This window comes from Oculina patagonica, chromosome 2 (genome assembly GCF_052425735.1).
Source record: "Oculina patagonica isolate OP01 chromosome 2, crgOcupat, whole genome shotgun sequence".
Classification (NCBI taxonomy): domain Eukaryota; kingdom Metazoa; phylum Cnidaria; class Anthozoa; order Scleractinia; family Oculinidae; genus Oculina; species Oculina patagonica.
Genome location: NC_135759.1, coordinates 27,071,696 through 27,098,129, shown reverse-complemented (window position 1 = coordinate 27,098,129; position 26,434 = coordinate 27,071,696). Strand labels below are relative to the sequence as shown.

Below are 26,434 nucleotides of genomic sequence, written 5' to 3'. Positions count from 1 at the left end.
CTTCAAAACAATTTATCCCAAACTGTATCGCTCGCTAAACACTTTAAAAATAATATAATTATATCGCTCAGAATTTCGCGCCAAAAAGCGGGGGCTGCACCACTGGTATCACAACTCGTTTCCAGTCTGCTTCAGTTGCGGCTTTCTTTCTAGGGAATCGTCAATGATCGATCTAGGCAAATGGCAAAGGACCGGTAAATGAACAGCGCATCATTTATTTAGAATTGAGTCGCCTTTAAATTTATTAACAAACTTTGGCAGATTTCTTTGTCTAATTATATACTTGAAAAAATTTCTCGAATCGGATTGGCTTAGAGAAATGCAGTTTTTAATAAATTAGGTTAGTGCAGAAAAAAGGTAATTCGGTGCAAAAAAAGATTCTCTCTTTTGAAAAATTGCTTAACGACTTGAAAGCGCACTCAAAACGAGAGCTATGAGCAGTATATAATTCGCAAGGAACGAACGAAGACTCAGCTTGCTTCTTCATGTAATGTTTCCAACTGCTATTGGGCAAGTTGTAACCGTGGTCAATAGACTGACCAAAGTAACCGACTCCTCGAATGGATCAAGATCCTTGTCGTTGGTACCCAATTAAGCAAGCTTGAATTCCTGTGTGTATGACTCTTCTATTCTTACAGTTAGTATCGGAAGAATCGAATTGAGTGGCTGCGGTGTTCCGTTGTTTCTGTGCACTTGTTATTAGCCTGCTTAAATCCAAAAAGTCGTTTCTGTATATTGTGTATCTGGCAGCCATCTCGCAACTCCAGGAGAAGCCATTTCACATCTACAAATGTGCGTTGGATCGCAGAGAAATGTATAAAGGTATAATGTCACATCCTGTTTTCAAAATTCATTTCCGCTTCCCCATCTTATAATTTGTAAAGAACATCTTTTAGATGCAACAAACATCTTTTAGTTGGATCAAACATCTTTTACTTGTAACAAACATGTTTTAGTTTTATCAATCATCTTTTAGTTCACACAACACCAATGATGCAACATAACATTGATGGCCGTTCCATATTTTGTCCGTTAAAAACTGTCATATCATAATTGTTTGTTATATATATATAATAAAAACATTTTTTTATAACAAAACAGCCAGATACGACAGCGTGTTTCAGCTTTTGAGATCAGCAGCGTGACCAATGCTATTTTTAACTTCCAATCACAGGTCGATGAAGTTCCTGTATTTAGTTAGAACGCACGTTTTCGCTGAAGAATAATTAGTGTCAAATAAACACACGACGGACGGTATGAAAATATTTGATGGCGCTGTGAATTTCATTCTTTAAACTAAGGTATCCATGAATGCATCATGATGTTGAAAGAGAAATGCTATTTGGTCCATTTAATACCTCTGCCTGTGTGAAAAGCTATTACTGTGTCCACTAGAGCAAGACGTGTGACGCTGCTCAAATCTTTGTATGCTCCAAGGTAAGTTTGTTATAAACAAAATACGTAAGATAACAGATAGACAATTTAAAACCTAAGTGATAAATGCGAATGCTTTCTTTTTGGTAGTAGTAGTTTGTTTCAGTGAGAACATTGAATACTTTGCAGAAAACCAAATAGAACTTAACAAGAGTAACATTTTGAAATCGTTACCGTCGAAGATCGACTGAAGTAAACAAATGCGCGAGTGCGTGAAGTGCAGCTCGTTTTTGGTTCAAATCAATATTTCTTTGGAAAAAGGGCCATTCAACAAGCGAACATTAGCGCGAGTTCTTTAACTCGGAGAGAAGAACTCCCTCAGGGCAAAATTACAACTAATTTTTCAGATTTCTTTAGTGTGTGTGTTTTTTTTTTTATCAGTGCAACTGGTCTCTTTCGCAGCCGTTAGTTGGGTCGTCACGCAACGCTGATCTACGAGTGAGAAAGAGACTACAGTGCAACTGGATTCCAAAAAGTCATAAATCTCAAAGTGGGGACCGTAAATGTCAAAGCTCGCATTTTGAATTGCGTTAAAATTGTGATTATTTCACAGTACGATAGATGAAACATTGCTGTTGTTTTAGCCGTTAAAGGTTTGATGTTGCCGTAATCTATCTTTTGCCAGGTGCGTTTGCAAACCTGGGAGTACAGTTTCCCCAGGGAAACCTTGTATTTCCTAGGTAAAATAGCCCCAAATTTCGATCACGGCTTACACCTAATTAAGCTGATAACTGATCCGTAGCCCGCGGTTTTCGTTCTTCCGACCGGAAACGAACTTAACGAGCTGGACATCGAAGACTTTTTCTCCGACTATGAGGTGGGATGAGATCTGAGATTTTATATACTACTTGATTTGAAGGAGTAGTGTAATTTATGAGTGATTTGAGATAACTGCGACATTAAGATTAATGTACTTGGTCACAATAATTTAATAACAAAAAAAAACCTTCTAGTCAGTGTACAGGGGCAGCTGTCTGCCATGAGTTTGTGTACCACCACGTGATTTTGTAGAAAGAGTAAGGGGAGGAAAGCGATTCCACGAGATAAGTCTCGATAAGTCGGGCGAACAAACCATTTCGTAGTGAATTCGTGGATAAAATAACAGTGAAAGAAAAGAGCATTTGAAATGCATAACACTGAAGTCAGTCCGGAAGTGGACTTGTTTGAGACGTTATGTCATGCACGCGCGCAACGACAAGATGGAAATGTTCGCGTTTCAGATGACATGCGTTTGTTTATGCATGCATATGCAGATTAAAATTATGTAAATAGCTGACTTTGAAAAAAATGGCTCGCGTTCCCTCTTACACGTAAAAATGAGGGATTCGCGCCTAAAGCTGTCTTGACACGACACTTAAAGTTTGACTTTGAAATTTATTTCTGGGGATACTGAAAGTGAAATGAGAGGGAATTTAAATGTAAAATGTAGAACTTGTTACTAAAGATAAACTTGACCATAGCGTGACAGAATTTTCTATGCTCGGAAAATAAAGCGTTAGACGTTTTGTAACGCACGTAACGACGTCAAGAGAATGGTTTGCTTTTGTAAAATATCCAAATTGTTGCTTTAAAATGATAAAATGATAATAAAAAACCAGTCTTGAAAAATGTCTCTCTTTGTAGGTCCGTATACAGCAAGATAGTATAGGAGGTCAGGTCTGCCGACTGGAGACGTACGTATATTTAAGTTAGGATGTAAAATATCGAAATTCGTGGCAGAATAGTGTTTGTAACAGCCCAATTATTGTCCTATCAACGATATGTTCATTGTCATGTAGTTCTCTGATTTAGTAGACAAACGGCGTGGTCGCTTTTTGGAAGAAGTTTCAGATGGAAATTAGGGCAATAATGACAATGATAGACGGGAATTCTGCCAACATTTGTTGAGCAACAAAGGTTGTGATTGTTATTCAACAAATGTCAAAATAGAAACATAGAAACATATTAAGTAAACATATGTGTTCAGCATATGTTGAACTGAATATAGACTGGCTCTTGTTCCGTTGAACAAGTTGAAACATTTGTCAGTGCCACAACATTGGTTGCTCAACAAATGTTACACAGTGTATCGTGTAAGTTGCCTTGTGTTCAGGCGAAATAAAAGAATTAATTTCACTTTTCTTTTATGCGTATCATGTCAGAAATTTGGCAACCAAAAAAGTCTATTCTTGATTTCATGATCACTTTCGTAATTGCTCTTGTGCGGCTGTCGATGTCGTACTCTGTCGTACGGCCAAAATATCCATGATAGCTGGGACAAAATTTCTAGGTAGTTTGTTGCTTCCAGGATTTGTTGCCGATTTTATCGTGTTTTGTTAGAGTGTAAAGGTCTCCGCACACGTGGGGACATGTCGCAGGGACATGTTGCAGCAACATGTAGTAGCGACAAAATCATGTGTTGTTCACACTGAGGGGACATGTAGCAGGGACGATTTTGCGCAGTTTTGTCCCTGCGACATGTTGCACGGATTTCAACTCGTTGGACTGCGTGCAACATGTTGCAGGGACAAAATGTTGCAAGAATTCGTGTTGCACGCGCCAAACTAAATTATCAGCACACACAAGGGGACATGTCGCTGCGACATGTCCCCGCTACATTTTCTTGCGTGTGTACACACTGATTTTGTCGCTGCTACATGTCCCCGCTACACGTCCCTGCTACATGTCCTCTCAGTGTGAACAACGCATAATTTTGTCGCTGCTTCATGTCGCTGAGATATGTCCCTACGGCTTGACCCCACGTGTGCGGAGACCTTAAAAGATAACATGGTCAGATGGTAACTTTTGTATCACTTTTCTACTTGTAAATTCGTGTCTTAACTTTCACATAAGTTCTTTTAGCCCTTTTTTAAGTCATTTTAAGAAGTGTTTCTGTCTTCCTTCCTTCCTTCCTTCCTCCCCTCCTTCCTTCCTTCCTTCCTTCCTTCCTTCCTTCCTTCCTTCCTTCATGGGCATATTGTTACTGCTGACAGAAACTATTTCTACGCTACGAACTTTCTTTGCGCCTCATGCAGTCGTAAACCGTACCCAAGAAAGTGTTGCTTCTTTGTGGCTGTGGGTTAATGTTTACCGATCATCAATATCTATGTTTATATTTTAGTTACAACTGGATCCCGGGAACTTCAACTGACTTAAATTTGGCTTGTAATAAAAGCAGTGTGATCATCAAATAGCATGATCTCCTTATCTGCATCCACGTTTATGAGGCTTGTGCTATTCTACTCTGGCAAGGCTCTTTACCCTGGTTAGTATTACACACTATGGCTTTGCTTATGGTACTAGACTTAACGATAACAATAGCAACAAAACTAGACGAGCCAGTAATCTCGTTTTCTGATCTTATAATGACAAAAACTCAGTGGCTGCTAATTGTTTGATATCGGGCAACAGAAAGAGAAGAAGGGCTTTGAATGGATAATTATGACCTAAAAGGGAGTTTTAACGTTTAGCGAGACCCGAGTTTTATAAATACCTTACGATAATACAGCTTCATTTTCTTAGATACACATATCCGTCTTACTGGCTATAACGTGTCTTTTGCTGGTCGTGTTGAAATATTTGCTCATGGAGTCTGGGGACGTGTCTTGAGTGATCCCTGGGGTCAGAGGGAGGCCGACGTGGTATGCAGGCAGCTTGGCTTCCCAGGAGTCATCACTGCCTTGAGACAGTCATCATTTGGAGAAGGTTCAGGTCCAGTTGTGATGTCTTATGTAAAATGTTCGGGTACTGAGAAGACTTTACAACAATGTCAATATCGTGATTGGCCCAACAGCTGGATAGAAAGTAACCGTGAAGTGGGAGTGATTTGTAAGACTCACGACTTTGATCCTCATAATAATGGTAAATACTAAATGTAAAATGTTTTTCTTGGTTGTCATTTAATCCAAAATAAGTTCAAGCTCAACAAATCCGCAGCTGAAAAAGACCTAACAACAATGTTTGGCTCAGTACTTACTTACTTACTTACTTACTGCCCTATATTATACGCCATCGGCGCTAAGGGCAGCAACAAAGATTCTCCACATATGCCTGCCACGAGCTTTCTTTTCGATGTCTCCCCAGGTGTAGTTAAGGGTTAGCAGTCATACGAGTCATCGACTCTGGAAGCCCGTCACAACCATTTGCTGAAAATTTCTTTGCTGCTGTTTCTGTAACAATTATTTTTTTGCTGATAGGGTTGTTAGCCCTATGCAAACCCCCAAACCTGGAGGACCGGTGTGCCAGCTTCGTCTCAGTAATGAGGTGTTTAATTAACCTGTCGAGAAGTGACCGTAATTTTCAATGCGCAGTGCTAATATCAAAAGGGTTTTAACAACAGTATAATATTCACAAAGTTAAACGATAATGCAATCAGAACAAAGTTTGGTTTGCCATATCTTGAAGAGTGCCGCTCTGTCAAATACCACACACACACAAAAAAAAAACTTTAAGCGGCAGTCATGTGCCAACTGAAATCTAGAGAGAAAGAAAGAACCCTGGCAGCGCAAGCAAAGTATCCGGAACTTTGGCTTTGGGTGGTAGTATCATTGAACTGCAAAGTACACTAAGTTATTTCTCTTCTCTGATAGTTTATTTCTTATATCTCCGTTAGATATTTCAATTCGCCTTCAAGGATCCTCAGTTCTTTACGCTGGTCAAGTAGAAGTGTTGTACGCGGGGATCTGGGGTGCAATCAGCAGTTACTCTAACTGGTGGGATATTCATGGCGCAACAGTAGTTTGCCGGCAGCTTGGTTACCAAGCTGGTGCAGAGGCAGCTTTGAATACTGCTGTTTATGGTCCGGTCAGCGGTCCAGTGTGGCTCACTAACCTTGAATGCACTGGGAACGAGACAAACTTGATGAACTGCTCTCATGATGACATTGGCAAAAAGGCTGAAGTGGAATCACGTTTGAAGGTTATTGGAGGTGTTATTTGCAAGGAAGGATCCTTGAAAAATGGTAACGTTGAAACTCACGTGAAAATGCATGCAGACGTTTTGTATTTCTTCGTGCGGAAGACGTCTTCATGCAAGCTAGACTATAATATGCTAGGAGCAGAAATGTTTCTCTGTTGTGTTCCTTTTTTCTTGGTATTTTCTTTTTTGTTCATTCTTTTTGTTCTGAAGTTAAGGTATCACGGAAGGAAAATTGGCGTTTTCGTTCCAAGTGAAACTGTGTGCAAACCATTAATGGTAACCCCAATAAATTAAATTTTTCTGAAAGCTTATTGAATAAAGATTGTAATTTTGGATTTTGTTTTGATCATATAGACCAATAATGCAATAATGATCTTGTGCAACATTATTTTTATTTGAGAACACATTTACGCGAGAGCCTAAACTTTTATGTGAAATTTGATTTACATATATTGGTCTAAAAAACGGTGTCTCAGAATTTTCTTTTCTTACTCCATCAATTTTTATAATTTTTTAACTTTAAAATGACGTTTCAGGGCTTCTTTAGGATTAGAAATTCCTAATTCCCTGTATCCAATCTCACGCTCTAGTACCTTATTTTTTCATTGCCCACATCTTTGAAGTGCATCTAGGCTCTCACTTTCTAACCTGTGGTTAATATGAATCGTAACGTTTATAAATCATTTTTAGATTGCGACTTCTGTTTGTCAAAATAGGTTTTAAGCGATTAGCAAAACCGGATGCTTGTTGGCAAGCTTTGCATACAGTTGTTTAAGTTTTCACTAGTGACGCAAGCACAAACGCAAGCACACGCGCAAGCATAAGTTTTTTCAGTGTACCAAGTGAAAACGAACGTCGACATAAGCATAAGTACAAGCATAAAAACACGATGTTTACTCGTTAGAAAGCTCCGATCTCGACTCCGTTCTTTCGGCAAATATGGCGGCAGAAACGCTCAGGCATCGAGTGTTGTTGAATCTTCTAGTCTTGTGACGAAGAAAGCGAAAGTGACTTTAAAAAGGAGGAGAAATAAACATTTGGGGTTATATAGATCTGTTATCCTTGCGCATGTGCTTGCGCTTGTGCTTGCGTCGCTAGTGAAAACCAGGCTTTACCGATAAATATAATATCTAAAGAATTACACACATGCACCGTGTTGAAGTCCTAATGCCCATTCGGTTCAAAGCGCTTCGTCGCCTCCTATTAGTCCATCATATCATTTTTACGATATCTTTTTCTTACCAGGAATACCAGTAAGGCTTCGTGGATCGCACTCACCAAATATCGGACGAGTGGAGGTTTATTACGCTGGTAAATGGGGAACAATTCACAATAGCGGCTGGGACATAAACGATGCAACAGTTGTCTGCAAACAGCTGGGATATTCCGGAGCATCCCTGTCGGGAGATGAACTATTCTGCTCTGCTGATGTTCCGTATTGGTTTACTGACGTCAGGTGTAATGGAAATGAGTCATCTCTAAACCAATGTGCAATGAAATTCTATCCTTATTTTTCATCTAGTGAACAAAAACATTGTGCGAATGTCATGTGCAAAGACAGCATGGCCGATACAGGTAAATACATATCGCGCAGATAATACAATTACAAAAACCTCCTGCCAGTTGCCTTTTTTCACAAGTTTCGGTTCGATTTACAACATTCGTTCAGTCCGGCTACATTGTCCTCTATTAGTACAGCAGTACAAGATACATTTGGGCCGGGTACTAAAGTAATTTATTTATTTATTTATTTATTTATTGTATATTTACCGTATTTATTCGATTAAGTGCCCTGGGCGCTTATTAAATTTTTGTACCTTGAGGGTGGGCGCTTATTGAAGGCTGGGCGCTTTTTAAATTTTCACCATTTTAAGCAAGCAGTACGTTTGAAACGTTTGGTTATTATAGTATAATAACTAAACGTGAAGGTATACGAAAGCTGAATTTTAAATGTTCATTGAAAGTTTCAGTAAAAAAAACTAAAAAAAACTCGGTCTTCGGTATACAGTGTAGTCTCTTAGTAGACGTACTTAGTCAATTTTAATCTCAACTTCAACAATAATCAAAATTCCTCTTTTGCCCTCATTTTAGAGGGGTGGGGGTGGGCGTTTATTCGAGGCTGGGCGCTTATAAACTTTTCCTACCGACAGGATGGGCGCTTATTCGAGGTGGACGTTTATTCGAGGTTGGGCGCTAAATCGAATAAATACGGTATTTCTTTATTTTGATACTTGCTAAAAATTTAAACGCATTCTTTTAATCCTAAGATTTCGCCGTCGTCGCGTAGTTATAAAAAAACGCAAAATTTTTGATTACTCGTTACTGTTTAGCGATAAAATGCAAATGAATGTACTACAGATTTCAAAGCACGTAAAGATAAGCCTGGTTTTCACTAGCGACACAAGCACAGGCGCAAGCATAGACGCAAACATAGCAGCTCTTTTTTCACCGTGAAAATGGCCTCAGGGGATGCAAGCATAAGCACAAGCGCAAGCACAAACACAATTATCGATTGTTTCAGCAACATGACTGCAAATTATTTTTTGTCTGCTCATTGTTATGATAATTTTATGTACCTAGGTTTGGAAATGAGGCTGAGTGGTTCCCCAGTTCCTAACGCTGGAAGAGTGGAGCTTCGATTCAAAGGCGTTTGGGGAACGATTGGCACCGATTCAAATTTCCTTGCGCCCGTTGATCATAACTTAACTCGTGCAATATGCAGACAGTTTAACTTTACCGACAGTGTCGATGTCCTCGCTTCTGCTTGGTTAACGGTTGAGCAAGTGTTTGGCCTGGGAACTGGGCCCCAGTGGTTTTACAGTCGTGATCTACACTGTTTTGGAAACGAGAGTAATTTACTGGATTGCGGTCACCCCACACCTCATCTGACAAGGAATTATTACTCTGATCTCAGTGTTGTTTGTATACCAGATGTTCCCCAAACCAATGGTAAGGTATTTCTTTGTTCTCTCGTTCGTAACGTAGGTGACTGAATGTGATTGGTCTTACTCCAAGTTTCAATTTGTAAAAAACTGGAGTTTAAATGCTTTTTAGTGCAGCCTGAACACGTTCATTAAGGCAGGTCAATATATAGGTACATTTGACGATTTGAATTTGACAGTTTGTGATCTTATTGCATGTATTCAGTACCATTATTTAGCTGCCCAGTTGGCAAGAGTTCAATAAACCATATTATTTTTTTCCAAGAGGGCACGGTAACGAATCCTGCAATCTGATTGGTTATTAGCGCGGGCAAGATTCTCCTATCTCTGCCCACGGGCCACGGTAACGCTTTCGTGAGTTTCATTTCGCGGCGAGACGAACGAACCCATGACAGTTTTGCTCTCCAAAATGATTTAAATCGATGTAGTTGCTCACCAACCGTTGTAAATTTGAAAGGGAAAATTAGCAGTGGAATTAAAGGCCTTGAAGTTCTCCAAAAGGCGAGTATTTATTCTCTTTAGTGACAAAATGAAGTTATAGTTTTATGGCCATGGTTTGCCGATCGTTGTTTGTGCATTCGCACTGATTTTCACGCCATTGCGGTTAACTGCAAGTCGCCGGTTTACAGACTCGATTTATCCTTTCAAACACCTTGCTTCTCTGCTACTTTTCTCCAAAACCGAATACTGCTTATCGCCATTCAAGAAAATGAGATGCTTTATTAAAAAACAGTCAAATTAATTCTCGCAATATTGTGCCGTCACTGTGCAGGCGACCAAACTACACATTTCAGTTTCATTCAGTTTCACTTTCGCAAACTTTTTGTCAAAACAGAATACTGTGGGAATCAACACAGAGGTTTTTGACTCGTTAAATACAAATGATATGTAAATAGCTAAGTGCTTTCCAGTCCGAAAAGTAAGTTTAATTAACTAAAGAACTCACAAGCCGAAATGGAGTTAAAAGTGTTTCGCAACTCGCTGATTGCTCTGTTCTACATTGTGCTTTTTTATTATTTCAGATGCTTTTTTTTCTTTTTTTTTTTCAGATGAAATTTTCCTTGAGTACTGTTCATTTTAGTGAATTTATTTTGTTTGGCAGTAAGCTCTTATAGCAAACAGATCATTATTTACTCTTGCCGTAGCTCATTTATGGCGATCGACTCGACATTGGATGCGCGCGTATATAAATACAAACACATTTGGCAAGAAAGTCTTTGTAGGTTTTTTAGGTGTTTTTTAATCAAACACATTAAAGTAGGAAAAAAATAAATAAGTTATTTACCGGCTTAGGGTCGGTCCGTATAGTGAAAAACTGTGACCTCGGCCTTGAAAATGCTGCCCTCGGCCTGCGGCCTCGGGCAGCATTTTCAAGACCTCGGTCACAGTTTTTCACTATACGGACCTCCCAGCCGGCAAATAACATATATTTCACATTCTCGGTACTGGACTGGAACTAGCTTGCAATGGAAGCTAATGCGGGAAATATTTTCAAATCAGTGCAAATGACACGAAACTCTTTTTAATGATAATCCCCCGCATTAGCTTCTATTGCAAGCTAGTTCCAGTCCAATACGGAGAATACGAAAATGGACTATTGAATTTTATATTATATCTTAATTGTTCCAAGCGGTCAGACTAAGCGGTGATTTAATTTGTGCGGGAGAATCTTAAACAAGTGAAGAGTAAAAAATGTTCGCTGTGCAAGGTCTACGAAGAAACTGAGATTTTTGTGGTTACCACGGTAACCTCTATACTTCGGTCTGGGTAAGTAAGTAAGACTTTCCGAAGGACGAAGTAAGAACGAGAGCGTACCGAAACGGCACGAGGATTTCTCAAGTTCTCCTGGTAGCTTTTTACGATTACAATACTATTTTTTAGAAGGATATATGAGTAACGGTGATAAATTGTTAGGATTTAGTTAAAAACGAGGATTCCGATTGAAAAGAGCCTCTTTCACAATCATTATGGCGCTTTCGAACTGTCCACGATCGACAATCGACTGCTTTGCACGATGAACCGCTGGCCGAATGTAGTTGGAACATGATGCTTGGCATGTGCATATGGGTGAACGTAGTTGGAATATGATGATTCGCACGTGCATATGGCCGAACGTAGTTGAAATATTATGATTCGCCCGTACATATGGCCGAACATAGTTGGAATATGATGATTCGCCCGTACATATGGCCGAACGTTGTCGGAACATGATGCTTCGCACGTGGATATTGCTTCGAAGTGAGACTTTCCGAAGCACGAAGGAAAAACGAAAGCGTACCTGAAACGGCACGAGGATTTCTTGAGTTCTTTAGGGCGCTTTTTCGTTTAAAATTGCACTAGACAATTAGAAAAAGAAAATAAGAGAAAAGAAAATGTTGAAAACAACAACAACAACAAAAAACGGCAGGAAGTGGAGTCGAACGTGGAGTCGAACGCATCAGGAGCAACCATTCTAACCACTAGGCTACCAGTTTACTGGAATAGAGCTCGCACAAATTTTAAGTAAAAATTGTGTTTTCAACACAAAGACAAAGCGCTGTATAAAGTGACAGGCTTACTAGAATGCATTCTAGGTTAACCGAAATGAAGACCCGCGAAACGTATTTTCCAGCAATGTTTGACATATTTCCAATGTTTGTAATGTATTTTTTGTCCACATCGTGAAAATAAAACACCGGTAAGTACTGTCTCGTCAAAATCGCGAAAGTAAGTACCGTCCCTGAAAAATTAAGTACCAATAAGGCCTTTAAGGTACTCTCTAATAAACCTAAAGATACAACTCCTCTCACATCATTGTCGTTCTTATTTACTGCAGACAATAACCACATGCCCTCTTAGAGGGCTTTTATTATTGTATGGCGCATAAACAAAATTGCGGCTTTTCCAATGCGGCTTTGGTCGCGAGAGAGAAAAATCGTCGTTCTCTTGTAAACGAGTACCGCAACCTATCATTTTTTTTTTCTCTTTTTCCGAGTCTAGCAAACACCAATCACCAATGTAAGGGTTTGTTATGAAAAAAGTGTAAACAAAAAGAGTCTAGCAATCACCTTCTTTCTATAAAATGATATGGACAAATTTCTATTGTAGAAAAATTATAAATAAACATCGGAAATGTGAACTTAGCCACTACTCGTGATAGTATAATAGCCCTTATGCATGTTTACGTCAGACTGGCTAATTTCACCACCAAGCCTCGCTTTCGAAGTGCAAACTTGTAAATTTTCTCATGAACGAATTCCCTACGCAGCAAAGATGAAAAGAATGTACACGTGAAAAGTGCATGAAAGTGGCAAAAGGTTGCGAATAATTTGCGTAAACAAGGCTTGGTGGTGAATTTTGAGCATATGACGTTATCATGCATAAGGCCTATTGTGCCCTCGAGATTTCTGTATGTTAGGAACAAGTTGAATCAGTACATGTCGATTGAAACTACCGTGCCATAATCAAACATGTATTTAGGCGTTTGGGTAACGATTGGCACCGATTCAAATTTCCGTGCGCCCGTTGATCATAACATAACTCGTGCAATATGCAGACAGTTAAACTTTACCTACAGTGTCCTCGCTTCTGCTTGGTTAACTGTTTGGCAAGTGTTTGACCTGGGAACTGAGCCCCAGTGGTTTTACAGTCGTGATCTACACTGTTTTCGAAACGAGAGTAATTTACTGGATTGCAGTCACCCCACACCTCATCTGACAAGGAGTTATATTCGAAATATTCGAGTGTTCTTAAAATTCCCAAGTGCTTATATAACTCAACAATGCACGAGGAGAAAGTTTTTTTTTATTTCTTTTATAAAATGTTAAAGAAATTACGCGCGCTCCAGCTCGTGACATAAGCCGCGCGCATTATAACTCGAAAAAGCACGCGCGTGATGTAAGCTGCGTGCTTTATGGAGCTATCATGATAATGAAGTCCAATTGACCAATCATAGCGCGCGCAATTCCTCGGAAATTTTATAAGACAGCTTAGTGTTTTAAGTATTTTTGCTTTGCAGTTTTCCCTGTTCGTTTAAATGGGTCCAGTGTACCCTTTGCGGGTACGATCGAGGTGATGTACCAAGGAATCTGGGGCGGTGTACTAGGTGATGGCCATGTTGATATTAATGTTGGTCACGTAGTATGCCGTCAGCTGGGGTATTCTGGTGCCGATAAGATTTTTAATAAAGCAGTGTTTGGACACGTGAAAGGACCATTGTTGATTTACAGGATACGATGCCGTGGAAACGAAACAAAAATCTCAGATTGTGCAGTGATAACATGGGACAAAGCTTTATACCCAGACGCCCTTGAGCAAAGGCCATCCTATGCAGCTGGCGTGCTATGCAATGAGGGAAATGCTACGGCATCTAAAGGTAGCTTATGATTATATAATTTTCAACGCAGAAATAATTGAACTTTTCCTTTCCGTTAATTCTAAGAATTTGAACTTACACGCGCGAGGAGGCGCGTTGACCTGTTAGTTAGTGGGCTTTACTCCGTATTGCTCGCTCGGGGTTCGAGCCCTGGCCGGGGTCACACTGTTTTAGTGCCACTCTCCACCCCCTCGCGCTTCCCGTTTTGCGCTGGTATCCAGTTCTCTCGCCGTTCTTTCACCGCGCTCATTCGATCGAGAAAACACGATTAAACAGAGGGCTGTGGACAGTCTAGGAAAACGTTCGTTACTAAAATACTGTTTTGTAATTCATTCAATCATTCGTTGTTTTTCTTCGTTCGTTCGTTCGTTCGTTCGTTCGTTTGTTCGTTCGTTTGTTTGTATGTTTATTTAGTTATTTATTTATTTAAGAGAAAAAAATCGAATGCATTTAGTTTATGTTCTGATATGACTATATTTGGTTTCTTAGATTTAAAAGTAAAGCTAGCTGGGGCACCAATCAGCAATGCTGGACGAGTGGAAGTATTTTATGCAGGAGTCTGGGGCATAGTGCACGGCTGGGGATGGGACATAAATGAAACTCACGTGGTGTGCCGTCAGCTGGGATATCCTGGAGCTATTTCATCTGGTGATAGTAATCAGTTTGGTGTCGGTACTGGACCAGTGTGGTTTACAAACGTGAGATGCCTGGGTAATGAGTCCAATTTCGGCGAATGTTCAAAAGATGTCTGGGGCGAGACGAGCAGTATCGACTGTGCCACAGTCTTGTGTAAATTACCATATCAATCAGGCAAGATAATTATAACAAGTGATTAATTTCATGTTTTTACTTCTATTTTATTGTACAGCATAAACTCGGCAGTGATTGCAAGTCAATCCAGATCCACTGGGCAAAGTAACTTAAGCTGCATAAAATCGATCGGTGCAGGTTGTTGTGTTTTTTTGCAATACCGGAGGATAAATAAAATACTTAACCAAGATGGTGGAACACTTTTCTTTCAAAAGAACACAAGGACGTCAAGAGGGGCCAAATATGGAAAACAGATCACGTGACAAACAGGGAGCCCAACCGGGAAAATCTACCATATGTGACACGAAATATATCTTCGTGACACCTACACCACAACTTCATTTTATACTCTGCACTTTGAATTTTTTTTACTTTTCTGACGATGCCGTGGATCGGCGAAAGCTGAAAATATTGTACACAAAACACAGCATCTTCAGGCCTCGCACGGCTGATTTATTTATCTGTTAATTAGTCATGATCTACTGCCTAATGCCTACTGCCTCCTAAACGCACTAAATGGCAAATATTTTAAGGTAGTAGGGATGGCATAGCAGTGAGGGCACTCGCCTCCCATCAATGTGGCCCGGGTTTGTTTCAGGCCCGGTGTCATACGTGGATTTATTTTGTTGTTGGTTGTCGTCATTGCTCCGAGAGTTTTTTCCCCGTTCTCCAGTTTTTCGTTCCTCCACAAAGAAACCAACATTTCCAAATTTCAATTCGACCTGGATAGAGGGGCTGCATGAAAACCAGCTAGAGCTGACGTGGCTTCCTCTCTAAATGTAGAAATGTTTTTCGAACAATGACGTAAAACAGGCACTGACTAGATGACTGAATGAGAAGCCATCTGCGCGGCATCGTTGTAGTTATATCTAACAATAAGTCCCGACTTTGCAATTTTCTGATACATCTACCGTGATTCCCTGCGAGCATCGCCTAGAAAGGAACTGGACAGTTATAAGGTAATAAATTTCAGTGCATGTCTGAAATGTTGCTTTGTGCTGTTGAAGGGAGAAGTTGCCATGCACACGTAAAGAACGAAATTGAATAAAAAAAAATATTTCCAGGATAAAATACCAATTGCATTCGCCTTTTTGATGTTTATACTGTTTAGTTGGACAATCTTTGATTTTTTTTTTCATTTTTTGTCAGATTGCTCGCAAGTCACGTGCACAAACAACGGAACCTGTATTGAGACTGCATTTGGTGTTGTTTGTAACTGTACAGATGGATTTACGGGTGTCCACTGTGAAATACGTAAGTAAATAGAATAATGTTACAATTATGGCACTTTTTATAGTCCAATACACGTAATATTCAACGGTTGAGACACTCTTGATTAATGATTCCAATTTATACCATTTAAACAATCACGTCTTGTGTCCCAGCCAACCCCCCCCCCCCCTCCCCATACTCCATACCCCCTCCATCCCTAATAAGTGTTGGTCAATTTCAGTATTACTTTCCTAATTATAAGCTACCAGGGGGAAACGGTGGAATGGAATTCATTTTAGTTTTGCAAGCGGTTGAAACTTTGTAAACAAAATGATTCTTCTGAGAATGACTGCAGACAAAATCCTAAAGTACCTAAAGCACTAGATCACTAACTGCTTTTTAACAATTATTGACTGATAGTGCTTTAAATATTTACTTAAATCGGACGTGATTGCAATCGGACTGAAACGCCTCGTTTTTCGATTAACTATTTTTTGAGCATCCCGATAAGAATACCAAGCAGTCAGTTAGCAATCTATTCTGAATCTGACGCTCTGTTATAAAGAAAGAAAGTATGAGCAGCAATTGTCACTTATGTCCAGGATTGAACGCAAGTATTGTTTAATGAGTAATTCATGTTTGACTGTGTTATTTGGCATTTCCATATTACTTCATATTTGACAGTTTTTGGTGTGTTTTGGTGAACTTTAATTAATGAGGACACTTTTAGGCTTGTACCGAAAGTGCTCGTAAAAAAGCATTAACTGCTAAAAGAAGTGCTCGTTTTTTGCCAAAAAAGTGCTAAAATAATGCTATTTTTTTTAAAAAGTGCTCGTGGGTTACATAATAATGCTCACTTTTTTCCGATTTTTTTAAACATAGAATATTACATTTTTCAGATTTTCAGTTAGATTTTTCAACAATAAAATATAACGATCAATGTTTGATGTCAGAGTACGCTCTCGAGCTATCTCTGCCTTGGCTGGCTGACTTCCATTGTTCCTTGATGACAACGTGGATGACGTCATCTTGGAATTAGTGTGATGGACTGGGTTCCTAGAAAGCAATCACTGACGTATCAAACCGATCAAACCTATTCCCCAGGCCTCCTCGGCTCCTTTGACTAAAATGAGGGCATAATGCATCTTTGGACGCCATAAATGAAGTCAGATTGTACTTTTTAACACAAAATTATACAAATAATCAGTCGAAAATCCAAAATAATGCTAGCAGTGCTTTTTTGGATAAAATGTAAAAAAAAATGCTCGCGAAGCCAAATAATGCCAAAAAAAGTGCTAGCACTTTCGGTACAAGCCTAGACACTTTGTGATGCCTGTCATGAGGAACGTGCATTTCAATTGCGTTCAATCCTGGACATGTCTGGCAATTGTTTTTTTGTTTCATTTCAGCGACATTGAGCCCGTGTCAGAGTACTCCGTGTGAAAATGGCGGTAAATGTTTCAGTAATGGTTCTTCATATCTCTGTGCCTGTCCCAAAGGACTCACGGGTCGACGATGTGAAGAACCCATCTCAGGTAAGATGAATTTGATGACTAATGTTACGTCAGTTATCGTAAAGGTACTGTCTTAAAAAAATCATCCGGTAAAAAAACGGTTCTCAAAGAAGAATTACTGGATTAATTTTTAATTTGGGGTACATTTGTGAAGGCGTGAAGGAGACAAGTTGCTAATTAACAGAACTACAACTTACAATTGTAAACTTGACCACAGCCCCTTTAAGTTAGACGCAACAATTTTCCGATTTATGGCCATCATAAATCCCTTTTTGCAAGTTGCAAAGTTTTCACCTACACATTTTATGTTACTATGTCCCAATGGAAGTTTCTACACTATTGGTTTACTTTAAGCGCAAAATTTCAACGGGAGTACACTTGCTCCCAGACTACATGTACTCTGACCTAATAAGAAAATCCCGCCGATTTTTTATGTTATGAAATTCAATAAGCATCGCATCATCTTCTTTCAGAAAAATCCACAACAGCAAAAGACATCTTCACCACTCCCTTCATTGTGTTATTGTCAGTTTCTGCAGCAGTCTTGGTGCTTCTTCTCGCTGCTGTCGTTTATCTGATCTTCCGAATCCGAAGGCTCCTCAGACCACAACCCAGTAACACAGAGACAGCTTTTAACAACTTTACTTACAATGCTGATTCAACTCTTGACGAAGAAGGAGCCAACCAGTCCAACGACGTTGACCTTAGCACAGGAACAGCTCCGACTTTTGGCCCTATATGACGAACTGTCTTCCCGACCTCTGCCACCAATTTCAGTGCCACGCAACGGGGAGAGGAAGAAGCCTGTAAGGCTACGTCCGAGGGTTAAATTGCTTATCAGAGCACCGCCGGAGCACTAAGTAACAATTTCATAAATATTTATGAAACTGACACGCCGTGAGCGGAAAAGGGAACTGGAACAATCAGAATTTGCAATAATAGCACACTGTATGTGAATACAATGAACGACCACGTTCGTTACATTGATAAACAGGCAATCATTGACCATTTTATAACAAGATTTTACCGAAAGCTGATTTCATAAAATTTGCTTTGTTATTTTTGATTATTTTTATAATTACTTTTTGAGCAATTTCTGGTATGTTTAATTGTAATTTACATATAAATACCAGGAACAGTTGAGGTTACAGAGATGTGTAACAGACAACTGAACACGTAGTTTTAGCAGTGAGTGTTTAACGCAAATAACAGGAGTACATACTTTTATGTGTTGTTTTGAAGTATGTAATTGAAAAAAAAACGTAAAGAAATAACCATCTATTGTTAATGTTAAAACACACTCAACGAAATGATAATTCTGTGTGTCAAATGAACCCTGAAGAGTTTACACAGTTAACAATTTATAACGCCTTGTCCGCGCTTTGTTCTGTTAGAAAGCAAAGGACCATTGTGGATTTACAGGATAAGATGCGGTGGACACGAAACAAAAATCTCAGATTGTGCAGTGATAACATGGGACAATGCTACAGACCCCGACGCTCATGAGCAAAGGCCATCCTATGCAGCTGGCGTGCTATGCAATGAGGGAAATGCTACGGCATCTAAAGGTTATGATTATATTATTTGAACGCAGAAATAATTGAACTTTTCCTTTCCGTTAATTCGTAGAATTTGAACTTACACGCGCGAGGAGGCGCGTTGACCTGTTAGTTAGTGGGCTTTACTCCGTATTGCTCGCTCGGGGTTCGAGCCCCGGCCGGGGTCACACTGTTTTAGTGCCACTCTCCACCCCCTCGCGCTTCCCGTTTTCCGCTGGCATCCAGTTCTCTCGCCGTTCTTTCACCGCGCTCATTCGATCGAGAAAACACGAAAAAACAGAGGGCTGTGGACAGTCTAGGAAAACGTTCGTTACTAAAATATTGTTTTGTAATTCATTCAATCATTCGTTGTTTTTCTTCGTTCGTTCGTTTGTTCGTTCGTTTGTTTGTATGTTTATTTAGTTATTTATTTATTAAAGAGAAAAAAATCGAATGCATTTAGTTTATGTTCTGATATGACTATATTTGGTTTCTTAGATTTAAAAGTAAAGCTAGCTGGGGCACCAATCAGCAATGCTGGACGAGTGGAAGTATTTTATGCAGGAGTCTGGGGCATAGTGCACGGCTTGGGATGGGACATAAATGAAACTCACGTGGTGTGCCGTCAGCTGGGATATCCTGGAGCTATTTCATCTGGTGATAGTAATCAGTTTGGTGTCGGTACTGGACCAGTGTGGTTTACAAACGTGAGATGCCTGGGTAATGAGTCCAATTTCGGCGAATGTTCAAAAGATGTCTGGGGCGAGACGAGCAGTATCGACTGTGCCACAGTCTTGTGTAAATTACCATATCAGTCAGGCAAGATAATTATAACAAGTGATTAATTTCATGTTTTTGAGTCTAATGCTTGCGTGCGCTTTGCGCATGCGCATTAGACTCTTTGTTATATGAAAAAAGCTGTTAGCAATCCCAAGGGAATGGTTCGGGATCGACAATCGTTCGCTGTAATGTAGAAAACAATGATCAGCTGCAAGAACGGACTCCGTACGGACACGCACGATTAGTTTCAATTAAAAACAGCCAATCAGCGACACGTGTTCCCACGCATAATTAAAAGTTCTTTCTCAAGTCACGATTATTCAACACTTGAACAGGACGTAATAATTTTCCAGTTAAGACATTTGTAAGCTTTTTGTGAAAATAAATCTTCGTTTTCAGTTCAGTTAAGCACTTGTGTTTTCGTCTTGCTTAAAAAGCAAGACGTCTTTGAGAAAAAATATTTCGACGGCGACTCGCGTTTATTTACACAATGCGACCAAATATTTATTTTGTTTTAAAAAATAGAAAACTTTACCTCGTATTTTGTATTTAAGTCATTCGAATTTTGACTAATTTTTTCTTTACAGTGCAAACAAAAACCTTCAAAAATAAAAGATGTACATGGATAAATGTAAATCAAGTTACGCGACTAAATCAAAATGCGTTTGTTTGGCCGCTTTGCAGTATGGCCATCACCTTTTTTTTCTCTGTTTAGCGTCGTCCGACCGACCCAGATTTTCGCGTTTTCAAAAAAAAAAATTATACAGAAGGTATAGAAGGCAATGACACATTATTTTAAATAATGTTTCATCCTTTTTACGCTGTTCTTGTTTGAGTTTAACCACGACGTCGATTTTTCCTTCCTCCATTGCCGCCATGTTGACTTTGTAACCATGTCTTCTTGTTTCCAGGCTCCACGGACATTTTGCTGAGGTACCGGGCCTCCTAGTTACAGACTCCTTATCCACTTTTTTTTTAATTTTTTTTTTTTTTAATTCCGACCGACCGACCCAAAATCAGAAAACACATACGACGATAAACGAAAAAAAAAGGGGGATGGCCTATTACACTGTCCCGGCCTTTGCCATACACTGAAATCGAATTTCATGCTTTTACGACTCTCAGAGATCTTAAGTTCTTCTTACAGCTAGAAAAATCATAAAGTGGTTACATTGATATGGAAGTGATAATTCGCGAAATTTGTACATCATGATAAACAGTCTTCGCTCCTGTGTATGGTAGCTCGATAATAATTGCCTAGTTTCCAGCGTTCAAAAGGTCATCATTATATTGACGTGAGCATTATTTACACCCGTTTTTAGGAAAATCTGTCACTAAGTCCTTACAGTACAATGGAGTAACAGTCACTATTTCAAGTGCTTTTATTGCAAAATCTGTTTCAAGAGTCATCATCAAAATGGTGAAAAATCTGAAAGAAAACGATGTGAAGTTTTTCAACCCTTGTTGTAATGAACATGCTTTTTGTAAATCGTCACGCAATCTTGTCCAAATGTTTAATCGTTTCTGCTTTTACGGACAATACGGAAGAAGTAACATCAACTCCTGTTCATACTTTAAATTTTGTGAAGCATATAACATTTATGACTGTTTCGTTTTCATCCATAATCATCCACGATGCCCCTAGCTTGCTATAAGCATTTTGAATTAAACTCCCGAACACAAACCTCTAACCAATTTTAACCGGCTTACGAAAACCGCGCAATCTGTATCACTATGCCATATGGCATTAGACTCATGTCACCCTTGGTGACCTATTTTTACTTCTATTTTATTGTACAGCATAAACTCGGCAGTGATTGCAAGTCAATCCAGATCCACTGGGCAAAGTAACTTAAGCTGCATAAAATCGATCGGTGCAGGTTGTTGTGTTTTTTTGCAATACCGGAGGATAAATAAAATACTTAACCAAGATGGTGGAACACTTTTCTTTCAAAAGAACACAAGGACGTCAAGAGGGGCCAAATATGGAAAACAGATCACGTGACAAACAGGGAGCCCAACCGGGAAAATCTACCATATGTGACACGAAATATATATTCGTGTCACCTACACCACAACTTCATTTTATACTCTGCACTTTGAATATTTTTTACTTTTCGGACGATGCCGTGGATCGGCGAAAGCTGAAAATAATGTACACAAAACACAGCATCTTCAGGCCTCGCACGGCTGATTGATTTATCTGTTAATTAGTCATGATCTACTGCCTAATGCCTACTGCCTCCTAAACGCACTAAATGGCAAATATTTGAGGTAGTAGGGATGGCATAGCAGTGAGAGCACTCGCCTCCCATCAATGTGGCCCGGGTTTGTTTCAGGCCCGGTGTCATACGTGGATTGAGTTTGTTGTTGGTTGTCGTCATTGCTCCGAGAGTTTTTTCCCCGTTCTCCAGTTTTTCGTTCCTCCACAAAAAACCAACATTTTCAAATTTCAATTCGACCTGGATAGAGGGGCTGCATGAAAACCAGCTAGAGCTGACGTGGCTTCCTCTCTAAATGTAGAAATGTTTTTCGAACAATGACGTAATGCAGGCACTGACTAGATGATTGAATGAGAAGGCATCTGCGCGGCATCGTTGTAGTTGTATCTAACAATAAGTCCCGACTTTGCAATGTTTTAAAATACATCTACCGTGACTCTCTGCGGGAGCATCGCCTAAAAAGGAACTGGACAGTTATAAAGCAATAAATTTCAGTGCATGTCTAAAATGTTGCTTTGTGCTGTTTAAGGGAGAAGTTGCCATCCACACGTAAATAACGAAATTGAATAAAAAAAAAATATTTCCAGGATAAAATTCCAATGCATTCACCTTTTTGATGTTTATACTGTTTAGTTGGGCAATCTTTGATTTTTTTTTTCATTTTTCGTCAGATTGCTCGCAAGTCACGTGCACAAACAACGGAACCTGTATTGAGACTGCATTTGGTGTTGTTTGTAACTGTACAGATGGATTTACGGGTGTCCACTGTGAAATACGTAAGTAAATAGAATAATGTTACAATTATGGTACTTTTTATAGTCCAATGCACGTAATATTCAACGGTTGAGACACTCTTGATTAATAATTCCAATTTAAACCATTTAAACAATCACGTCTTGTGTCCCAGCCATACCCCCCCCCCCCCCTACTTTCCTAATTATAAGCTACCAGGGGGAAACGGTGGAATGGAATTCATTTTAGTTTTGCAAGTGGTTGAAACTTTGTAAACAAAATGATTCTTCTGAGAATGACTGCAGACAAAATCCTAAAGTACCTAAAGCACTAGATCACTAACTGCTTTTTAACAATTGTTAGCTCTGTTAGTGCTTTAAATATTTACTTAAATCGGATGTGATTGCAATCGGACTGAAACGCCTCGTTTTTCGATTAACTATTTTTTGAGCATCCTGATAAGAATACCAAGCAGTCAGTTAGCAATCTATTCTGAATCTGACGCTCTGTTATAAAGAAAGAAAGTATGACAGCAATTGTCACTTATGTCCGGGATTGAACGCAAGTATTGTTTAATGAGTAATTCATGTTTGACTGTGTTATTTGGCATTTCCATATTACTTCATATTTCACAGTTTTTGGTGTGTTTTGGTGAACTTTTATTAATGAGGACACTTTTAGGCTTGTACCGAAAGTGCTCGTAAAAAAAGCATTAAATGCTAAAAGAAGTGCTCGTTTTTTGCCAAAAAAGTGCTAAAATAATGCTAATTTTTTTTAAAAAGTGCTCGTGGGTTACATAATAATGCTCACTTTTTTCCGATTTTTTTAAACATAGAATGATACATTTTTCAGATTTTCAGTTAGATTTTTCAACAATAAAATACAACGATCAATGTTTGATGTCAGAGTACGCCCTCGAGCTATCTCTTCCTTGGCTGGCTGACTTCCATTGTTCCTTGATGACAACGTGGATGACGTCATCTTGGAAGGAGTGTGATGGACTGGGTTCCTAGAAAGCAATCACTGACGTACCTATTCCCCAGGCCTCCTCGGCTCCTTTGACTAAAATGAGGGCATAATGCATCTTTGGACGCCATAAAAGAAGTCAGATTGTGCTTTTTAACACAAAATTATACAAATAATCAGTCGAAAATCCAAAATAATGCTAGCAGTGCTTTTTTGGATAAAATGTAAAAAAAAAAATGCTCGCGAAGCCAAATAATGCCAAAAAAAGTGCTAGCACTTTCGGTACAAGCCTAGACATTTTGTGATGCCTGTCATGAGGAACGTGCATTTCAATTGCGTTCAATCCTGGACATGTCTGGCAATTGTTATTTTTGTTTCATTTCAGCGACATTGAGCCCGTGTCAGAGTACTCCGTGTGAAAATGGCGGTAAATGTTTCAGTAATGGTTCTTCATATGTCTGTGCCTGTCCCAAAGGACTCACGGGTCGACGATGTGAAGAACCCATCTCAGGTAAGATGAATTTGATGACTAATGTTACGTCAGTTATCGTAAAGGTACTGTCTTAAAAAAAATCATCCGGTAAAAAAACGGTTCTCAAAGAAGAATTACTGGATTAATTTTTAATTTGGGGTACATTTGTGAAGGCGTGAAGGAGACAAGTTGCTAATTAACAGAACTACAACTTACAATTGTAAACTTGACCACAGCCCCTTTAAGTTAGATGCAACAATTTTCCGATTTATGGCCATCATAAATCCCTTTTTGCAAGTTGCAAAGTTTTCACCAACACATTTTATGTTACTATGTCCCAATGGAAGTTTCTACACTATTGGTTTACTTTAAGCGCAAAATTTCAACGGGAGTACACTTGCTCCCAGACTACATGTACTCTGACCTAATAAGAAAATCCCGCCGATTTTTTATGTTATGAAATTCAATAAGCATCGCATCATCTTCTTTCAGAAAAATCCACAGCAGCAGAAGACATCTTCACCACTCCCTTCATTGTGTTACTGTCAGTTTCTGCAGCAGTCGTGGTGCTTCTTCTCGCTGCTGTCGTTTATCTGATCTTTCGAATCCGAAGGCTCCTCGGACCACAACCCAGTAACACAGAGACGGCTTTTAGCAACTTTACTTACAATGCTCAGGGGCGTAGCCAGGATTTTTGTATAGGGGGGTTCCAAATGTGAATTGTAATTGTTATGGTAAAACTGAGCGCCGTAGGCGCTCCTCCTCTAGGGCATGCTCCCCCGGGAAATTTTGAAATTTGCGGTCCCCAGAAATGGCATCTCCTTGATTCTAAGCATAAATTTTTTAGCAATTTTAGCGTCAATTGAAGCTAGTATTTCTTAGAAGGGAAGCTCAAAATCCCGCGTACCAGGTAATTTTTCTGGCGTACCATTCACTCCCGGCGTACCGTCACTCACTAGTCAGCTAGTATATCAGCCAGAAGTAGGCGCCGTGGATGCTTCCGTGCAAAAATGTCGACTGTTGCACTAATGTCAATTTGTCTGTTGTAATGTATGTTCATAAGAGCAAGTCCTGACTCTCGCTCGCTGGTCATTGTAGCCCGCAGGTATGTCTTTAGTCTGCGCAATGTGCTGAACGATCGCTCACATTCTGCAGAAGTAATTGGCAACGTACACAAGATGTGCAGCAACTTGTTCACATTTGGATAAAAATCACTGTCACATTACCTTTTACTAGTGAAAAATCCTGTTATAGAACGCTGCATATTGAATCGAATCTTCGCTTCTTTCGACTTTCCCGCCGTGACGTTTGATCTGACAACAGAGTGGCGTCAGCCGACCATGTGCCTGTTGTGTGCAGATTTGAAAACGAGGCAACCAAAAGCGTTGGATCCCACGTACAACGCAGGCTTGTGTGCACGAAATTTTGTAATTGTAAACACAAGGTGATAATTTATAGATTTCATTTTATTTTCTTGAAAATTTCATTTTTCTAATCTGGCGGAATTAAAGGGGGGTTCTAATAATATTTTTTCTCTTGAATTAGCTATTGCGATATCCCGAAGGGGGGTTCCGGAACCCCTGGAACCCTCCCCTGGCTACGCCACTGATGCTGATTCAACTCTTGACGAAGAAGGAGCCAACCAGTCCAACGACGTTGACCTTAGCACAGGAACAGCTCCGACTTTTGGCCCTATATGACGAACTGTCTTCCCGACCTCTGCCACCAATTTCAGTGCCACGCAACGGGGAGAGGAAGAAGCCTGTAAGGCTACGTCCGAGGGTTAAATTGCTTATCAGAGCACCGCCGGAGCACTAAGTAACAATTTCATAAATATTTATGAAACTGACACGCCGTGAGCGGAAAAGGGAACTGGAACAATCAGAATTTGCAACAATAGCACACTGTATGTGAATACAATGAACGACCACGTTCGTTACATTGATAAACAGGCAATCATTGACCATTTTATAACAAGATTTTACCAAAAGCTGATTTCATAAAATTTGCTTTGTTATTTTTGACTATTTTTATAATTACTTTTTGAGCAATTTCTGGTATGTTTAATTGTATTTTACATATAAATACCAGGAACAGTTGAGGTTACAGAAATGTGTAACAGACAACTGAACACGTAGTTTTAGCAGTGAGTGTTTAACGCAAATAACAGGAGTACATACTTTTATGTGTTGTTTTGAAGTATGTAATTGAAAAAAAAAAAAACGTAAAGAAATAACCATCTATTGTTAATGTTAAAACACACTCAACGAAATGATAATTCTGTGTGTCAAATGAACCCTGAAGAGTTTACACAGTTAACAATTTATAACGCCTTGTCCGTGCTTTGTTCTGTTAGAAAGCACGTAAGGAAGTGACGACAGCACAAAAGAAGTGTAGGGTAAAACAAGAGTCAGAGGCGAGTGTTTCTGCCAAATTTAATCCATTTACAGCCATGCCTGGGTCCGGCATGCCTTGCATCATTAGCTAATCAGATTTGTCTCGATTCTTGGTGCTAACCAAAAGGCGAACATTCTTCTATTTGTGAGATTTCTGTAATTGTTA

General features: G+C 39.5%; 1 protein-coding gene and 1 long non-coding RNA gene across 2 annotated transcripts; both read left to right on the top strand.

Annotated features, from left to right (window-relative positions):
• Positions 1-1,322: 1,322 nt before the first annotated feature.
• LOC144638434 (scavenger receptor cysteine-rich type 1 protein M130-like) lies at positions 1,323-22,486 on the top strand. Its single transcript, XM_078497636.1, has 14 exons — positions 1,323-1,437; positions 4,535-4,678; positions 4,936-5,274; positions 6,026-6,373; positions 7,576-7,905; positions 8,911-9,279; positions 13,270-13,626; positions 14,116-14,436; positions 15,586-15,690; positions 17,058-17,183; positions 17,636-17,903; positions 18,585-18,730; positions 19,199-19,519; positions 22,374-22,486. The coding sequence occupies exons 2-14, from the start codon at positions 4,609-4,611 to the stop codon at positions 22,484-22,486; spliced, it is 3,213 nt and encodes a 1,070-aa protein (XP_078353762.1). The 5' UTR covers positions 1,323-1,437; positions 4,535-4,608.
• On the top strand, positions 22,370-24,499 carry LOC144643877 (uncharacterized). The gene is made up of 3 exons (XR_013568986.1): positions 22,370-22,478; positions 23,786-23,911; positions 24,365-24,499. It is a non-coding gene; the product is annotated as an uncharacterized LOC144643877 (long non-coding RNA).
• Positions 24,500-26,434: the final 1,935 nt, after the last annotated feature.